General features: G+C 37.4%; 1 protein-coding gene across 5 annotated transcripts in view; it reads left to right on the top strand.

Moving 5' to 3' along the window:
- ANO6 (anoctamin 6) overlaps positions 1 to 15,968 on the top strand; it is a 227,349-nt gene that overhangs the window by 130,177 nt on the left and 81,204 nt on the right. For 3 of the 5 annotated variants that reach the window (XR_002825336.1, XM_023738840.1, XM_023738841.1), the window contains one exon: positions 5,300 to 5,428. Coding sequence is in view for 2 of the 5 variants with exons in the window: in XM_023738840.1 (XP_023594608.1) it covers positions 5,300 to 5,428 (129 nt within the window). In the remaining 3 variants the exon portion in view is untranslated. Of the gene's footprint in view, positions 1 to 1,258; positions 2,260 to 5,299; positions 5,429 to 15,968 lie in introns of those variants that run through there. The other 2 variants (XM_023738842.1, XM_023738843.1) reach the window with 1 other exon arrangement.

The following is a 15,968-nucleotide window of genomic DNA, read 5'->3' as shown; positions in this document are numbered from 1 at the left end:
AAGAGATGGGAAACCTGGATTTCATAGCAGTGGAAAATTGGCCATCTTTTCCCTGGTGTTGCATTCTAATGATACCATATCAGAGTTTGACCTAGTTATTTCATACAAACAACTATTGCCAAATCAGTGGGGTTTCCTTCAGACAAAGGGCCATGGTCTTCCATCACACATGAAAGACGTGTCTGCAAGCCAGATAATCTGGGAGCAGGTTGCCAGCCTGTGCAGCTGGGAAATGGCCGCGCAGGAAGAGTGCCTGGAGCTGTGTACAGATGTGGTTCTCATTCCAGCCCTCATTCTTCAGAACAGAACTCCAACGAGCTCCCGCTGGACTCCACCAAAGGCAGCAGAATGTGGGCTACAGAGAACAAGTTGCTTTTATACACTTTTCAGACATCTGCAATGATTATCAGGTTTTTGTGAGTGTATTCCACTCCCTCCCACCTCCCCATCTCCATTCTGAGAAGTTACTCACTTTTTCATCCGTACAAAATTTTCCTCTAGCAACTGCCCTAGTTGTCAGCAATAGTAAAATCCTCACTGAAAGGAGAAGAAATTAAAGGGGAGGTGAAAAGGAATGTGGCTGGAACTAAAAAATCAGGGCTTATTAGCATTTTAAAATACTCTTAAAGTTTTGTTGTTGTTTGCAGCTGTGGTGTGTGCTTCTTACCCATGGCAAGTGCATGCACAACAGAACGAAGTCCTCCCCTGTCCCATGCCATCCCCATGATGGGTTGAGGATCAGACCATTGCAGTTCATAGCGTTTTCAATGGTTGACGTTTGGAAGTAGATTGCTAGGCCTTTCTTCCTAGTCTTAGTCTGGAAGCTCTGTTGAAACCTGTTCAGCATCATAGCAACACACAAGCATCCTCTGACAGACAGGTGGTGGCAATGTATGAGGTGCATTGGCTGGGAATGGAAACTGGGTCTCCTGCATGGAAAGGTGAGAATTCTACCACTGAAGCACCATTGGCCTCATGCTGAAGAAGGTTGATTGGTTTTTAAATAACTGAAATTACAAATAATAAAATTGGGTAGTGGCATCAGCGGACATTGATGTAGCAGACATTGATGTGTCTTTGTTTTCCTGGCCTCTCAGCACCCTGGATGAGAAAAGTCTCAAGATAGAGTCACAGTATTTGTGGTTAGAATCTCTGGTTAAGTAGTACTACAATGACTACCTGTTGAAATAGGTTACATCAGCAGCATTCCTTCTGCATGTGGAATAACCTGCTAAATGCAAGGAGCTTCAGATGCTTACCATAAACCTCCACAGGCTCCATGGTGCAAAAGAGGAAATGAATAGCAAATATCAGTTTTCATACAATTAGCAAAAAAAAAAATCTTCCCAAAAGTGTGAAGAGAAGGAGGCATGGTGGTGGTAAAGTTGGGTGGTGCACTGATTGATGCTGAATGCAGAGGAGACGTAATCACACTTAATGAACAGAAGTTTGCTACAATCATGTTGACATACAAATGGTTCTACCAAATGACTGTAAAATGCAATCTCCCCGTCAGGTTTTAATGAAAAAATTAAAAATATTGCTTACCAGTTAAAAATCAGTCTAATTCTTAAACAATGACAAGATTAGTGTAAGCATCCCAACAAGCCATGTGAGAACACAAACTGCAGTCTTTCCTGAGAGCAAGTTAAATCAATTCTATCTAAATCCAAATGGCAGTAGAGATGGCTTTAAACTGTATTAGGTCAGTGTTCTACCAGTGTTTCTTTATTTTTAAGCTGTAAGACTTTTAAGCTGTAAATTAAAGGATCACTGTTTTGTTTTATGTTTTACTTGTTAAGTGTGAGAAGGCATCGCTTGTGGATTTGGGGACAGCACCAGCTACTATGTAGCTTTTGTGTATATCGAAGCATCTCCTGGCATTTAAGGTTATGAAATGATACCTTCTATACAGTGGCAAAGTCCAGAGAAAACTAATGAAAAATGATTAAAAGGTTAGAAAATTAGACATAGGGAGGATGAGACTTTCATCAGCAGTTACTCAGGGGGACACTATGAATAGGGGACCATACACATGAAAAGAAAACATGGCTTGGACATTACAAATCATGGTGAAAACAGCCTGGCCAATAATTATAGTTCGGCAAAGACTCTTAGATCTTTCTCATGTTCTCGCTAGTCCAGGTACTCAAGTGCATTCAGTCAAGGAGGGAGGAAGCGGAGCTCATATTCCAGCCATGGTCGCCCAGGCTCTGAGAATGTGCTGCTTGAACTAAGGAAGCTTGGATCTGTTGAGAGGTGAAGCACAAACCAAACTTTATTCTTGTTATGGAAGACAGTGCCAGAACTCAACTGGAAGCATTTGCTTCAGGGATTTCACACCAGACCCCCAGGATCAGCATCTTGAGAAGTCTTGTGGCTCATGATGTAGCAGATTAGACCAGAACTACTAATGATCAAGAAGTTAGAGTCCAAGTTAAATTTTGGATATCAGGATACTCGCAGAGCGAAGAAAATAACAAAAAGCTCTTGTCTTTTTGAAAGAAAGGGGTTTTGTATGTAGGCAGCAAACTGACTCTTCTGTGGTGCATATACTGTCCAACTCACTTATTAAAAAAGTGTGTGTATAAATAACATTATTAAGAAAATGCTCCCAGAGCTATGGGAAGTCTTTTTCCCCCTCTGATATAAAATAAAACATTTAAGCACACAGAAGAAAGAGTATAGAAAATAATGTAATGAAGGTCCCTGTACCCACCATCCAGATTTTAATTAATCTTATTATTTTGCCACATTCACCTCAGAGCTTTCTAACTTTTAAGAAATGTTACAGGTGGAGTGAAAGCCCCCATACCTCCATAATCCCATTCTTCATCCTGTCTCCCAGGAGAAAACATTCTCTTGGAGTTGGAATATACCTCCCTTCCATGTTTTTATATATTCACTAAAAAAAAAAAAAAAGTTGCCATCCAGTTGATTCCAACTTATGGCAATCCCATGTATGCAGAGTAGTACTGCTCCACAGTGTCCCTGTGAGTCGGAATTGACTTGGTGGCAACAGGTTTTTGGTTTGGTCTTTCAGAAGTAGATCACCATGTCTTTCTTCCAAGGCACCTCTGGGTGGATTCGAGGCACCTCTGGGTGGGTTCGAGCCACCAACCTTCAGTAGCCAAGGACTTAACCGTTTGTGCCACTCAGAGACTCCTAAATATTCACTATGTACATGTATAACACATTCTTGGCACTTTGCTAGCTCTGTACATGAGTTATTTCCTTAAATGCTACAACAAACCTATGAAGTGGGTATTATTATTAGCATTTTATAACTGGGAAAAACTAAGGCTTCAAGAGGGTGGATAAGTTGCTCGAGATCACACAGTCACCTAGCGTGTACTTAGGAGTTGAACCCAGGCAGTCTGGCTGCAGAGACTGTGCGTTGAACCATGGTGAGATGCTACCTTCAAAAATTGTGTAGCAAAGCAAACATTCGTGCAATATGAATGTCATCACATCAGCTGTAATTGTGATATTTGTTTCTCCTCCGGATGTTCTGTTTGGTGCCTAGGCCGTAATGCTCTGGCTCTGGGGGAACATCAGTAACTAGGAGAAGATTTTTAATATCCCTTAATCCTTTGTCTGGCTGATTTTTTGTTGTTTTGTTTTTTAATAATACTTTATTGTGTTTTCAGTGAAGGTTTACACAGCAGTTTAGGTTCCCCTTCAACAATTTCTACACAAATTGTTTAGTGGCATTGGTTACATTTTTCACAGTGCATTAACAGTCTCATCATTTCTGTTCTGGCTGTTCTGTTTCCATTAATTTAGTTTCCCTGCCTGCCCCCTTACCTTCTCATCTTTGTTTTAAAGTAATTGTTGACTGTTTGGTCTCATATAGATGATTTTTTAAAGGAGCAGGGTACTCATGGGTGATATTGTTTATTTTGAGAGCCAATCTGTTATTTAGCTAAAAGATGACCTCAGGTGCTAGTTTGGGTTCAAGGTTTAAAGAGTATCTCAGGGCAGAAGTCTCAGGAGTCCTTCAGTCTCAATCGGTCCAGTAAGTCCGGATTTTTTAAGAATTTGAGGTTCTGTTCCATATTTTTCTCCCATTCTATCAGGGTCCATCTATCGTGGCCCTGATCAGGATGGTTGGTAGTGGTGGTGGGACACCATCTAGTTAATTCTGGTCTCGAAGTAAATGAGGCCGTGGTTCCTGCAGACTATTAATCTTGTAGACAAGTTTCTTCTTTGAGTCTTTGGTGTCCTTTCTCTTTTGCTCCATAAGAGTAGAGACCAATAGTTGTATCTTAGATGGCTACTTGCAAGTTTTTAAGACCCCAAATGACTCGTGTTTTTGACCCTGACAAAAACCACTGAGTGAGTGTGAACAGAGTAGACCAGAAAAGTTCTCGGTCCTTGTAATCTTATGCTTTCTCATTTTGATCGTCTGCATTGACCCATTAGCTTAGAAAACATTGGGGAGCTTTTCTTTAAGTTTTTTCTTTGGTAAGAATATTGGCCATCTCACATATAATTTTGGAAACTGCCCAGGAGCCACCTTCTTCTTTTCAGGAAAATACGCTCTATTCTCCCTTTCTCCAGGTAGGTAGGTAGGATTGGAAAATAAGAATATTTTAACTTAGAAGTTGTCTGAAAATAGATTTCTAATCATGAAAGCATAGAGAGGTTACCTCATATATGCTGTTTCTCATAAGTGAATGCTTCAGGGCTCTATCTGTTTTACATACTTGGATAATACTAGTTGAAGAGATCATATACTGATCTACCTATGTCAAATTCTTCTGTGAGTATCTGAGAGAGACATTGATCCGGAAATACTGCCCATTTTAACCCCTTTCTTCTGTATGTCCTCAAAAATTAAAATGACACAGAGTTATTATTGACAGGATATCTAGAATCATAGTTACTGTGGCCAGGGACTGGCATTTTCATAGTGAATCTTTGTCTGATATTTTTATTCTTGTTCAATAAACTTCAGTCCTTCAGATAGACACCTCTGTTTACTGTATCATGTCTTGATGTACTCCTTTTGCTGTTTGAGGTAGGACTAATTCTGGGATGATTCTGCTCCATACACAATTCTAATATATTCCCATGCAGTTGTAGAAATGTGCTGCACTGTTCAGCTCAAGGACTTCCTTTCACCAAGACTGTGCTTGTAAGGTCATGGTGACCCTGACTACTTGGTTTAGTAACTAGTAATGGCTATTTTTTCTTTCTCTATGAACATACCAGTGAACCTAGGATATAAGCACTTCTATATCAACATTTTTTTCAAACAACTTGATATTACAGTTTATTTTTTTATTCCATACAGGAAGAATTTAATGGTAAACCTGACTCCCTCTTTTTTAATGATGGCCAGCGAAAAATCGACTTTGTTCTAGTGTATGAAGATGAAAGCAGAAAAGAGAACAATAAAAAGGGTTCAAATGAAAAACAAAGGGTAAGCTTTTTGAGCTATTTTCTTTTTATTCCTTAAAATATTGTGAAATGGGGCGGAGGGGGGAAACGTGCTGTTTTTATGTAAGCAATCAAATGAATGCTGGTATTTGAAATGTCTTATACCAAACATATTTTCACAGTTTTCTCTGCTCATCGTTCCCTCAACGCATGTTAACCAAAAAACAAAAAGTTTTTTAATTTGAAGCAGAAACCTTCTTAGGCATCTTAGCCTCAGTTGTTTTCACCCTGAAGGCAGTCTTTCCTTTATGAAATTATACTTTGTTTGGGGTAGAAGAGATTTACATTAAAAGCACACCTAGCTGTTAGCAACTGAGTGAGAAAGGAAGCTAATGATCAACAGTGCCAACAAAAATTATAATAACTAGCATTCAGTGAGTGCTCTCGCTCAGGTATTTTGCGTGGGTTTTCTCATTTAATTCTCAAAACAACTCTGTGAGGTAGGTCCTATTAAAAACCAGTTACCATTAGTCAATTCCAACTCATGGCGACCCCATATGTGTCAGAGGAGAACCATGCTCCATAGCATTTTAATGGCTGATTGTTCGAAAGTAGATCTCCGTGCCTTTCTCCCAAGGTGCCTCTGGATGGACTCGAACCTCCAACCTTTGGTTTAGCAGCCGAGTTAACAATTTGTACCACCCAAGTTCTATTACCTTACCATTTTATGAATGACAGAGTTGACACTTAGAGAGGTTAAATGATTGCCTAAGGTCATGAACTTTAACCTAGAAAGTAGTGGAGCCAGGGTTCAAACTCTGGTCATGTATTGAATCTAGAAACTGTGCCCCTTACCTCTCAGTTTTTCTGCCACCTTCTTTTCCTTGCCTATCAAGCTGCTCCATCCTCCCTTTTCTTTTGCTTCAGGCTCTTTCAGGTAACAAGGCCATCTGTAAATCTAAATATTAAAGCTATAGACCCGAGTTATACCAGCTACCTAGACCATCTTTACCTGAACTCAACCTTCATTAAACTAAAACAGGACAGGAAAAGAGATCATACATGGAAGTGTCACTTTTCCTCACATGTGCTGTTATACATACCAAAAAAGTTGAACATATTGCCTTTGAGTTGGTTCCGACTCATGGTGACCCTGTAGGACAAAGTAGAACTGTCCTGTAGCGTTCCCAAGGAGTAGCTGGTGGATTCAAACTGCTGACCTTTTTGTGAGCAGCTGAGCTCTTAACCACTGTGCCACCAAGTTTAATTGTTCCTCTCTCAGCTTTCTCCTTGAAATATACCCATCTTAAATCTACTGATTTCTGCCCAAACCAACTGATGAAACCTTTTTAAAATAGAAGCAACCATTGCTGTTTTGTTTTTGTTTGTTTTGAATGGGGTTAAATTTGGAGTTTTATATTTGCGTGGTACAACAGAATGAGCCCAGGCTTTGGAACATGAGATTCAGATCCTAACTCTACCACTGTCTTAGTTGGAGTAATTCTAGTTGCTGTAACAAACAAACCCCCAACATACAGTAGATTAATACAATAAAAGTTTATTTTTTGCCCATGTCATAGTCAAATGTGGCATCCCTGTTTGGCATAAGATTGAGGGGTTGGGCTCTACTCCTTGCAGTCACTCAGGAACCCAGCGACTCTGCTTCAGTATTCAATATGTAATTGCCAAGGTCGTGCTGGGCATCAGCATAGATGATAGATGTGATGAGTAGAAGGATTGAGAAAGTACATGGGCTTCTTTACCACTTTGGCCTGTTGGTGACTACATTAGTTGTGCTCACATTCTGTTGGCCAGAACTCAGGAAGGTAGAAAATGTAGTTTCTGGCTGGCAGCCACTTCCAGCAGGAAGTCCACACTTTGGAAGAGGAGCACGAGTTTTTTGATAAGCTATCTTATCTTTGCCATAGCTACTCTAAGTGGCTATGTGACTTGGGCAAATTTTCTTCTCAATATCATAGTCTTATTATTTTTTTCCATGCTTATTTTTTTCCATTTTTACATCTCTCAAATTGGGGTGCATCTTACCATAATTTCATCGCTATTTTTTCTTATTGGTACATAAAATAATGGCTCGCCTTACAATCAGTGACATCTTGGATTCAGGAAGGTGATAATCCCAGTACCTAGTCCATAGGATTATGGTTAAGATTAAATAAAATAGCATATATAAATGTCATATAAATTTTGGACACATTGATAATAAGTGTCAATTCTTATACCTTTCAGGTTTATTTGGAATTTTTTAAAAACAATGCACTGTATGTAAAAAGGCATGGCTCTTATTCTGTCATTATTCAGTTTTATCATTATTATACAGTTTTACCACTAGAGTAAAATAGCTTAGAGTATTTTATCATTTTCCTGTGGACACTGAGATGTCTTCTGTGCAGTCATAGTCACCATCATCAAATATTCATTAAGCATCCATATGCCAGTGGAGCTGGATTGAGCACTATATAAAGTAAGTTAAACAGATCTAATCCATTAAAATATAAAGGAAACAGTCAGGTTTTAGACAAGAGCTTTACTGCCATGGTGAAGGGCCCTAGAGCAGCTTACATTATTAATAAGTTCTGCACTTGCTTTAGACAGAAACACAGGTCCCAGGGTAACGCTCATAAATCAGGAGAAAAAAAACCATCATTAATTTTGGCAATCCTTGAACTCATGGATTGATATACTGTGATGTTGGTTTTTATAAGCCATGCTTTGAGGTTGTTTGAGTCTGCATTTGTACATATTACTGAATTTAGATTCCACCAAAATTCAAAGCTCAGCTTTGGAATCACATTTTTATTAATTGGAAAAACATTTGTGAGTTCTGTCACATCCCTTGTCAGGCCTTATTCACCAAAAAAAGGCAATTTTTTAAATCCTTTTTCTTTGAGAGAAAAAAAAATTTATATCTAAATCATATTGAATTCCTAAAGCAACACTTTGCCAGGAGCTGATCTAAAGACTATTATTAAACACAATTCTTAGGGGTAGAGAAAAGTAGAAGTGATATGGCCACAAACATCAAAAACATAATAGAGGAATAAACGGACTCCTGTAAGCAAAGGAGAGAATATTTTTATTTTAGTGAAAACATTTCAGAGACTTCACACCTTCCTTTAAAAAGCATAAATCATTTACATTTGGATTTTACATGGGGTAATTAGAAGTTGTTTCAACAACAAACTCTGTACTGTGCTTAGCACAGGAATCACTTTGAATATTTTATGCTGCAATTAGCAGGAAAACCAAACTAAAGTGGCTTAAATGGTTAAGAGGAAATAATTACATTCTCACTTCTGTAGTCTGGATTCCGCCATAAACAGAAATGAAGTTCTAATACTTGCAATGATATGTATAAATCTTGCAAACGTTATGCTAAGTGAAATAAGCCAGACACAAAAGGACCAATATTATATGATTTTACTTATATGAAATATCTAGAATAGGCAAATACATAGAGACAGAAGTAGATTAGTGGCTGTCAGGGGCTGGGAGGAGGGAGGAATGAGGAGGGATTTAATGCTTAATGGAGTTTCTGTTTGGGTGATGGTTGGTGATGGTTGCACAACATTGTGAGAATGATCACCACCACTGGACTGGATATTTGAAAATGGTAAAAATGGCAGGTTTCATGTTGTGTATATTTTACCACCATAAACAACAACAACAAAAAAGAAGTATTCTGGATATAGGGTTATTTCCAGGTTAGATAATTTATTGGCTTCATGAGGTTGTCAGGAATCAAAGTTCATTCCATCCTTCTGCCTTCAATATGTTGGCTCCTCTTAAACTGGCTCCACATGGCCTTTAGGTGGCTGTTACAGAACCAGGCATCCACAGCCCTTTTTTAAGGGGGGAAGAAAGCTTTCCTAGAGGGCCCTACCAGACTTCCCAAATCATTGTCTAGATTTTTTTTTTTAAACAGCTTTATTGAGGTATAATTTACATACCATAAAATTCACCCATCATAAATGTACAATTTAGTGATTTTTGGTACATTTATAGATTTGTACAACTGTCAGAAATTTCACTGCCCTCAAAAGTCCCTTCAGTTTATCTGCAGTCAGTCGTTGCTCCTACCCCCAGCCAACCACTGATCTGCTTTCTGTATACATTTGTCTTTTCTGGAAAGTTCATATAAATGGAATCATACAATATATAGTCATTGCATCTGGCTTCTTTGACTTAACATAAAATGTTTTTGAGGTCCATCCATGTTGTAGCATGTATCAATGTTTTGTTATTTTTTATTGCTGAATAATATTCCATTGTATTGTATCACCAGTCTACTCCTACTCCTAAACCAACTACTGGCAAGATGAATGGAATTAACCATCATTAGTATAGAGCAGTCAAGATTGGCCTTTTTCTCGAGTCTCATGATCACCCAATACCTAAAAAAAGTCAGGCTTCAAGGAGAGAATGGCTGTTTGATTTGCAGCCAACGTTGTCTGGCACAGTACATAATTAAATATATCTAAATATGTTTGATCCATATTGTGAAGAGCAAAGATGTCTTAAATAAAGCAAATTCCCATGTAATCCTCCGTCTCCTCCAGCTCATTTTCGTTAGTAAATGCTTCCTTCTTCCTGTTTCCTCTGGCCAAAACTGCTAACAAGTGGCAAAACTGATCTATTTTGAATTTTGTTTTGTCTGACACTTGTCTGACACTTCAGACAGACATGTTCATGACCAAGTAATGGTATAATTCAGATGATGATAAAGGGGGGTGGAGAGATCTGGATAACACAAAAACAGTGTTAGGCAGTCCTGAATATGTTTTACGTATTTATTTTTTATTATCAGAATTTATTCCTACATGTTGCTAGAAAATTTGTTTCCTAGAAGTTGATGGAAAGTTTATGTATAGAGGTTTAAATTTGTATTTTATATCTGACCCTGAGAAAGTATGTAACAGGAGAATCTGGCCAGTGGAGACCACAGAAAAGAACTTTTTTAAAATTAGTGACCAAACTAAATTATGTCCAAACTTCCAAATATTGTGAGACAACTGACTGATCATTTACAGATCCTGTGATTTTTTTTAACCCTGTTATCCATTGTCTCAGGTGATCATAAGGCCAGACTTGTTTGCTTAGAAACTGAATGTGTTTGGAAATTTTTAAAAGTTCTTCAGAAAGTTCTAGTATGATGAACGCAGTACATCACTCCATTCATTTAGGTCTTAACATTCTTTAGTATAGTTTTGTAATAATGTCCATGAAGATCTTGTACATTTTTATTAACTATTCTTAGTTATTTTAATTTTTTTGTTGTTGTCAGAAGAAGGGGCCCTGGTGGCACAGTGGTTAAGCACTTGGCTACTAACCAAAAAGATCAGCAGTTCGAACCCACCAGCCACTCCTCGGGAAGAAGATGTAGCAGTCTGCTTCTGTAAAGATTACAGACTTGGGAGCCCTCTGGGGCAGTTCTACTCTGTCCTGCAGTCACTCTGAATCTGAAACAACTTGACTGCAATGGATTTTTTTTTGGGGGGGGGCATGGTTGTCAGAGCATTTTAAATTGTAGTTTGTGACTGATTATTGTATGTGAAAGAGTTGATTGATCTTTATATCTAGTAACCTTCACAAGTTTTTTTTTAGTTCTGAGGTTTCCAGTGCGTCTTTTGAGTTTCTCAACAGAAGATCTTATTGTCTACAAATGATAACAGTTTTGTTCTTCCTTTTCCTTCCTTTTTTTTTCCTTGTCTAAGTACAGTGGCTAAGGCCTCTTGAATAAAGGCAGTGACACTAGTAGTCATCATTGCCTTGTTCCTGATTTTAATGGGAATCTGTCTGTAATTAAATATCACAGTTGCTGTAAGTTTTTGATAGAAATCTTTTTAAAAGTTAAAGAAGTCCCCTTCTATTCCTAGATTACTCAGAGTTTTTATAATAACTGGGTTTTAAATTGTAGCAAATGCTTTTTTTTGTATCTACTGAGATGATAACATGGCTTGATTCCTCATTAATTTTATGTGCATTAAGTATATGGTTATTTATGGCTAATAAGATGTAACTAACAGTATGGATAATCCAAATGTCAGTCATTATTGGCTTTAACATGTAATGTATAATTTTTATAGTTATTAGTTTCCTAATTATATTTATGTTATTCCTACATTAAAATAGTTTATTTATTTATAATTCATTGAAAACTATTTAAGATCATTTACAGAAATATATATAGGATAAAACTAATTAGATGAGGAAATCAAGGTGAAAAATATAAAAGTCAGAAAAATAAAATGATGTGTCAGGCTAATAAAGTGTTTGCTATAAATAATAAAATCTTGTTCAGAAGTTAGAAGTCAGCTGCACGTTTGCCTTTGAGCTTCCTAGTAGCCAAAGAAAATAGGGATTTTATCCACATCACCCCAGATTTCAACAAAATAAAAACAAAACTTATTGTTCAAAAGAAATACAGTGTTCTGGTACAAGGATTCTCTGGGGGGAAATTTATCCCATGAGCCCTTATGTAGGGGAAGCCATGATGGAAGAGACTTAAAATTGTTTACTTTCTCCAAATTGAAGAAATAACAGACTGATAAAAGAGTGTTATGGGGAATCACAACAGTATAAAAAGATTCCTGGGAATGACGTATTTGCTACAGATAGTCTATAAATTGGAAAATTGAGACTCATATTAGGGTGAGTTAATATGAGAGCATTGTAACCAGTGTTGAGAAGTTTTACCTTCCCAGATAACTTTTGTACGTCTTCTGTCTTTTGCTTTAGGGAGTGAAATCAGGCCAAACTTTAATTCCTTAATATTTTAGACTGAGGCAGGGAGCTCTTCTTTATTTTTATCTTCTTCCTTCCTTTACATCCTACTTGCTTACACTAAGATTGTAGGTTAAAAGGAGTAAATTAAATTAGAGTCAGCAGTTTCAAATTACAGCTATGAATTGTGTTGCTGGTATAAGCATATTTGGTTTTATTTTTGAATATTCAGCATAAGAACAATCAGTCCAAATCTTGCTTCTTATTTCCAAAATGGGAAATGTCCTTGGCCCAAACCTTAAAAACAGACCAACAGGAGGATGGTGAAATCCTGAAAAATAAAACCTAATTCTTCTATTTCGTCTCACTGAGGCCCTGAACAACATAATCACAAAGACGTAGAGAAAAAAACCCTTTTCCTGATTGGTTCTTCTGAGATCTGGCATTAGGTTTGAATGAGGATGCTGTCGTTTACCCTGGTCCCGGCAGTCAACCATGTCTCACTTTTTTAAAGGGTCATCTTGAGGATTGAGAGCAGTCAACTCTGCTGAATTCTCACATAGGACAGGCTTGAAGGGGAAAGATAATCATAAAAGAACAACTGTGTGTGCATGTGGACACGTGTGTACATGTACGTGCGTGCTCGTGTACTTGCATGCCTGTACATGTGTGCCCAGGAAAGGTGTGTCCTAAAAACAGTATTTCTTAAGCTTGTTGGATGATAAGAATCATCTGAGTTGCTTGTTAAAAATAGATTGTCGAGGCCCCATCCCATACCTACTGAGTTAGAATTGCCAGAGGAGGGGCCCAAGAATCTACATTTTAAACAAGCTCTACAAGTTCTTTTTATAAGCAGGTAAATTTGGAAGATACTGCACTTAAATTTTTACAGTGGTTATTTTAGCAGTGGATTATGGATTTTTTTTTCCTTTTCTGAAAATTTCAGTTTCCTAAGCTACCTGCAACAAATACTTCTTTCTTTTTTAATTAGACCAAAAATGTTAATTTAAAAAAGAAAAAGTTGGAAGTGGACTTCAGGTAAATATTCATTTCCACTGTACACTTATTTAAAATGCTCATCTTTTTTAATTTATTTATTGTACTTTAGTTGAAGGTTTACAGAACAGTTTCTCATTAAAAAGTACACATATTGTTTTATGACAATGGTTAACAACCCCACAACGTGTCAACTCTGTCCCTTCTCAACCTTGGGTTCCCTATTACCAGCTTTCCTGTCCCCTCCTGCCTTCTAGTCCTTGTCCCTGGACTCTTGTGCCCCATTAGTCTCGTTTTGTTTTATGCAGCTCTCTAATCTTTGGCTGAACGGTGAACCTCGGGAGTTGATTTCATTGCTGAGCTAAAAGGGTGTCCGGGGACTATACTCTGGGGGTTTCTCCAGTCTCTCTCAGGCCAGTAAGTCTGGTCTTTTTTGTGAGTTAGAATTTTGTTCTGCATTTTTCTCCAGCTCTGTCCAGGGCCCCCTGTTGTGATCCCAGTCAGAGCAGTCAGTGGTGGTAGCCAGGCACCATCTAGTTGTACTAGACGCAGTCTGGCGGAGGCCATGGTAGTTGTGGTCCATTAGTCCTTCGGACTAATCTTTCCCTTGTATCTTGTTTTCTTCATTCACCCTTGCTCCCAGTGGAGTATCTTAGATGGCTGCTCACAAGCTTTTAAGACCCTAGACGCTACTCACCAAGGTAGAATGTAGAACATTTTCTTTATAATCTGTGTTATGCCAGTTGAGCTAGATGTTCCCCAAGACCATGGTCCCCACAGCCCTCCACCCAGCAATTCAGTCCTCGGGGAGTTTGGATGTGTCTGTGGATAAAATGCTCATCTGTTCTATCTGTCCTTCAGTGAACACACATTACCCACTTGAGTTAATTCCTAGTCTGATGGGTCCATCAAAGTTAAATGTTTTTTATCGTTTAATTCACCAGGAAGTGAATTTAGATTAAGTTCCGATTAAATGATTTATTCTGCTCATCAAACCTTCTTGAGCACATGATATAGAACTAATAAATAGCACTTAGAGTAATTAGACAGTAATTTTTTGCAGAAGTTAAGTACCTTTGACTTATTTCTCGTGCATTTTAGTAGGCTTATCAAGACCAGCAAGTTGAAAATACAATGACAGAACCATCAGTTCTTTGCCTAACAAAGCTGCAAGACTATTTGAAATCAATCAATGCACATATTTCATAAATCCCAGTTGATTTGAGCTTTATTATCATCACAGTATATTCAGTAATTTTAGTTCTTCTTAAACATTACGACCCCTGCTTTTTACGCTGAAAAAGCTGGATGACATGGAGAAAATGGTAGATGTTGATATTTGCAATCAGTATTACTACTGTATATTTCACAAGCCAGTCCTTCGCAACAATGACTTTATTAAGCCAAATGATATGTGTAATCTAAGGTGCTTAGGGACAGAAAGCTTCCTTAATTATGCCAGTCTGTCCTTTGTGATTTTGATTGCTTTATTCTTTATTTCCCTGACAGCTTTATTAACCTCTCAGAAGAGGTATGTATAAAATTCTACTTTCTGGAGTGTGATAGGTGCTCTTCTTCTTTTTCACTTTGAACCCCCAATATTATTCTCCAAATACCATATACAAGTTTTTGTGATATACATAGTTCCTCAATAATTATAATCACTTTGTCTTTACTAGAAATAATTTAAAAAGATAGATCCAGGTTGTAGCGCAGATGAATTCGCTTTTCTAGATACGTAGAACTTTGCAGCACATTTTAATATATGACTGAACTTTTTTCAGAGCCATTGAGTCTAGTTTAATCATTTTGTGCTGCCAACTACAGATCATAGACTATAGAACATAGTTTAGATTCTTATATGTAAGGTTTTCCAACCAAGTCGCATAGATAATTTTTAGATAAAAATTGTGTGGCCTCAGATATTCATTTATTCAGCAAATATTTATTGAGCGATGGCTGTGTTGGGTAATATGCAGTATTAATTATCTTTCATTTTTTAACATGGAGCACAGCTCTACTATAATTTTTTAAATGTCAAGAACACTGTTACTTATCCAAGTGTAAAATCTACAGAGAAGTAAAGAAGATGATTTTATATTACACACTTAAGCAATCTTTTCTTAAGTAAGCAGTCTTTTCCTGATGTGTGCCTATTTGACAAATCTAGCACATATGCTAATTTACTTTAGCTACCTGACAAACCAAGAAAACTGGTGTGATCAATTTTTAAAATATTCCACTGGTTCTTTGTGAATTGCCACACCAAAGGAAAATAACAAGAACTGTCTTATTAAAGTAACACCAAGGTGATATATTAACATGTTTAAGCAAATAAAAATGTCCTATCCTTGATTCATCTGTTTAAAAATTTATAGTTAGTGGTAAAATAGAGGACATTATAAACCAACTTCAAGGTCTACCAATTATCTTGAGAGAGATCAGATATCTCAGGAGTTCTTTGTAAAGAACTAGATTAAGAACTAAAATAGGATAAATTAGTACAACCTTTTTGGAGGGCAGTATGGCAATACATATTAAAGAACTTAAAATTGCATAAACTCTCTGATTTAACAATTCTGCTTCTAGGACTTTACCCTGAGGATGCAATGATGAAGGCACAAGGATTGTTCTACAAGGATTTTCATAATAGTGAAAAATTAGAAACAACCTAAATATCCAACCATTTGAGATTGGTTAAGTAAATTACAGTTAATCTCTGTGATACATGAACTGTATTATTAAGCCATTAAAATGGGATGGAAGAGAAATATTTCTAATGTTTCCTGCATCTACGTTGTTCACTTGGGCTGTGCACTCTCACCAGTGGGCTCCCTTATTATGCA

Source organism: Trichechus manatus, unplaced genomic scaffold (genome assembly GCF_000243295.1).
Source record: "Trichechus manatus latirostris isolate Lorelei unplaced genomic scaffold, TriManLat1.0 scaffold00123, whole genome shotgun sequence".
NCBI classification, from domain to species: Eukaryota; Metazoa; Chordata; class Mammalia; order Sirenia; family Trichechidae; genus Trichechus; species Trichechus manatus.
This window is presented reverse-complemented; position numbering and strand designations above follow the sequence as displayed.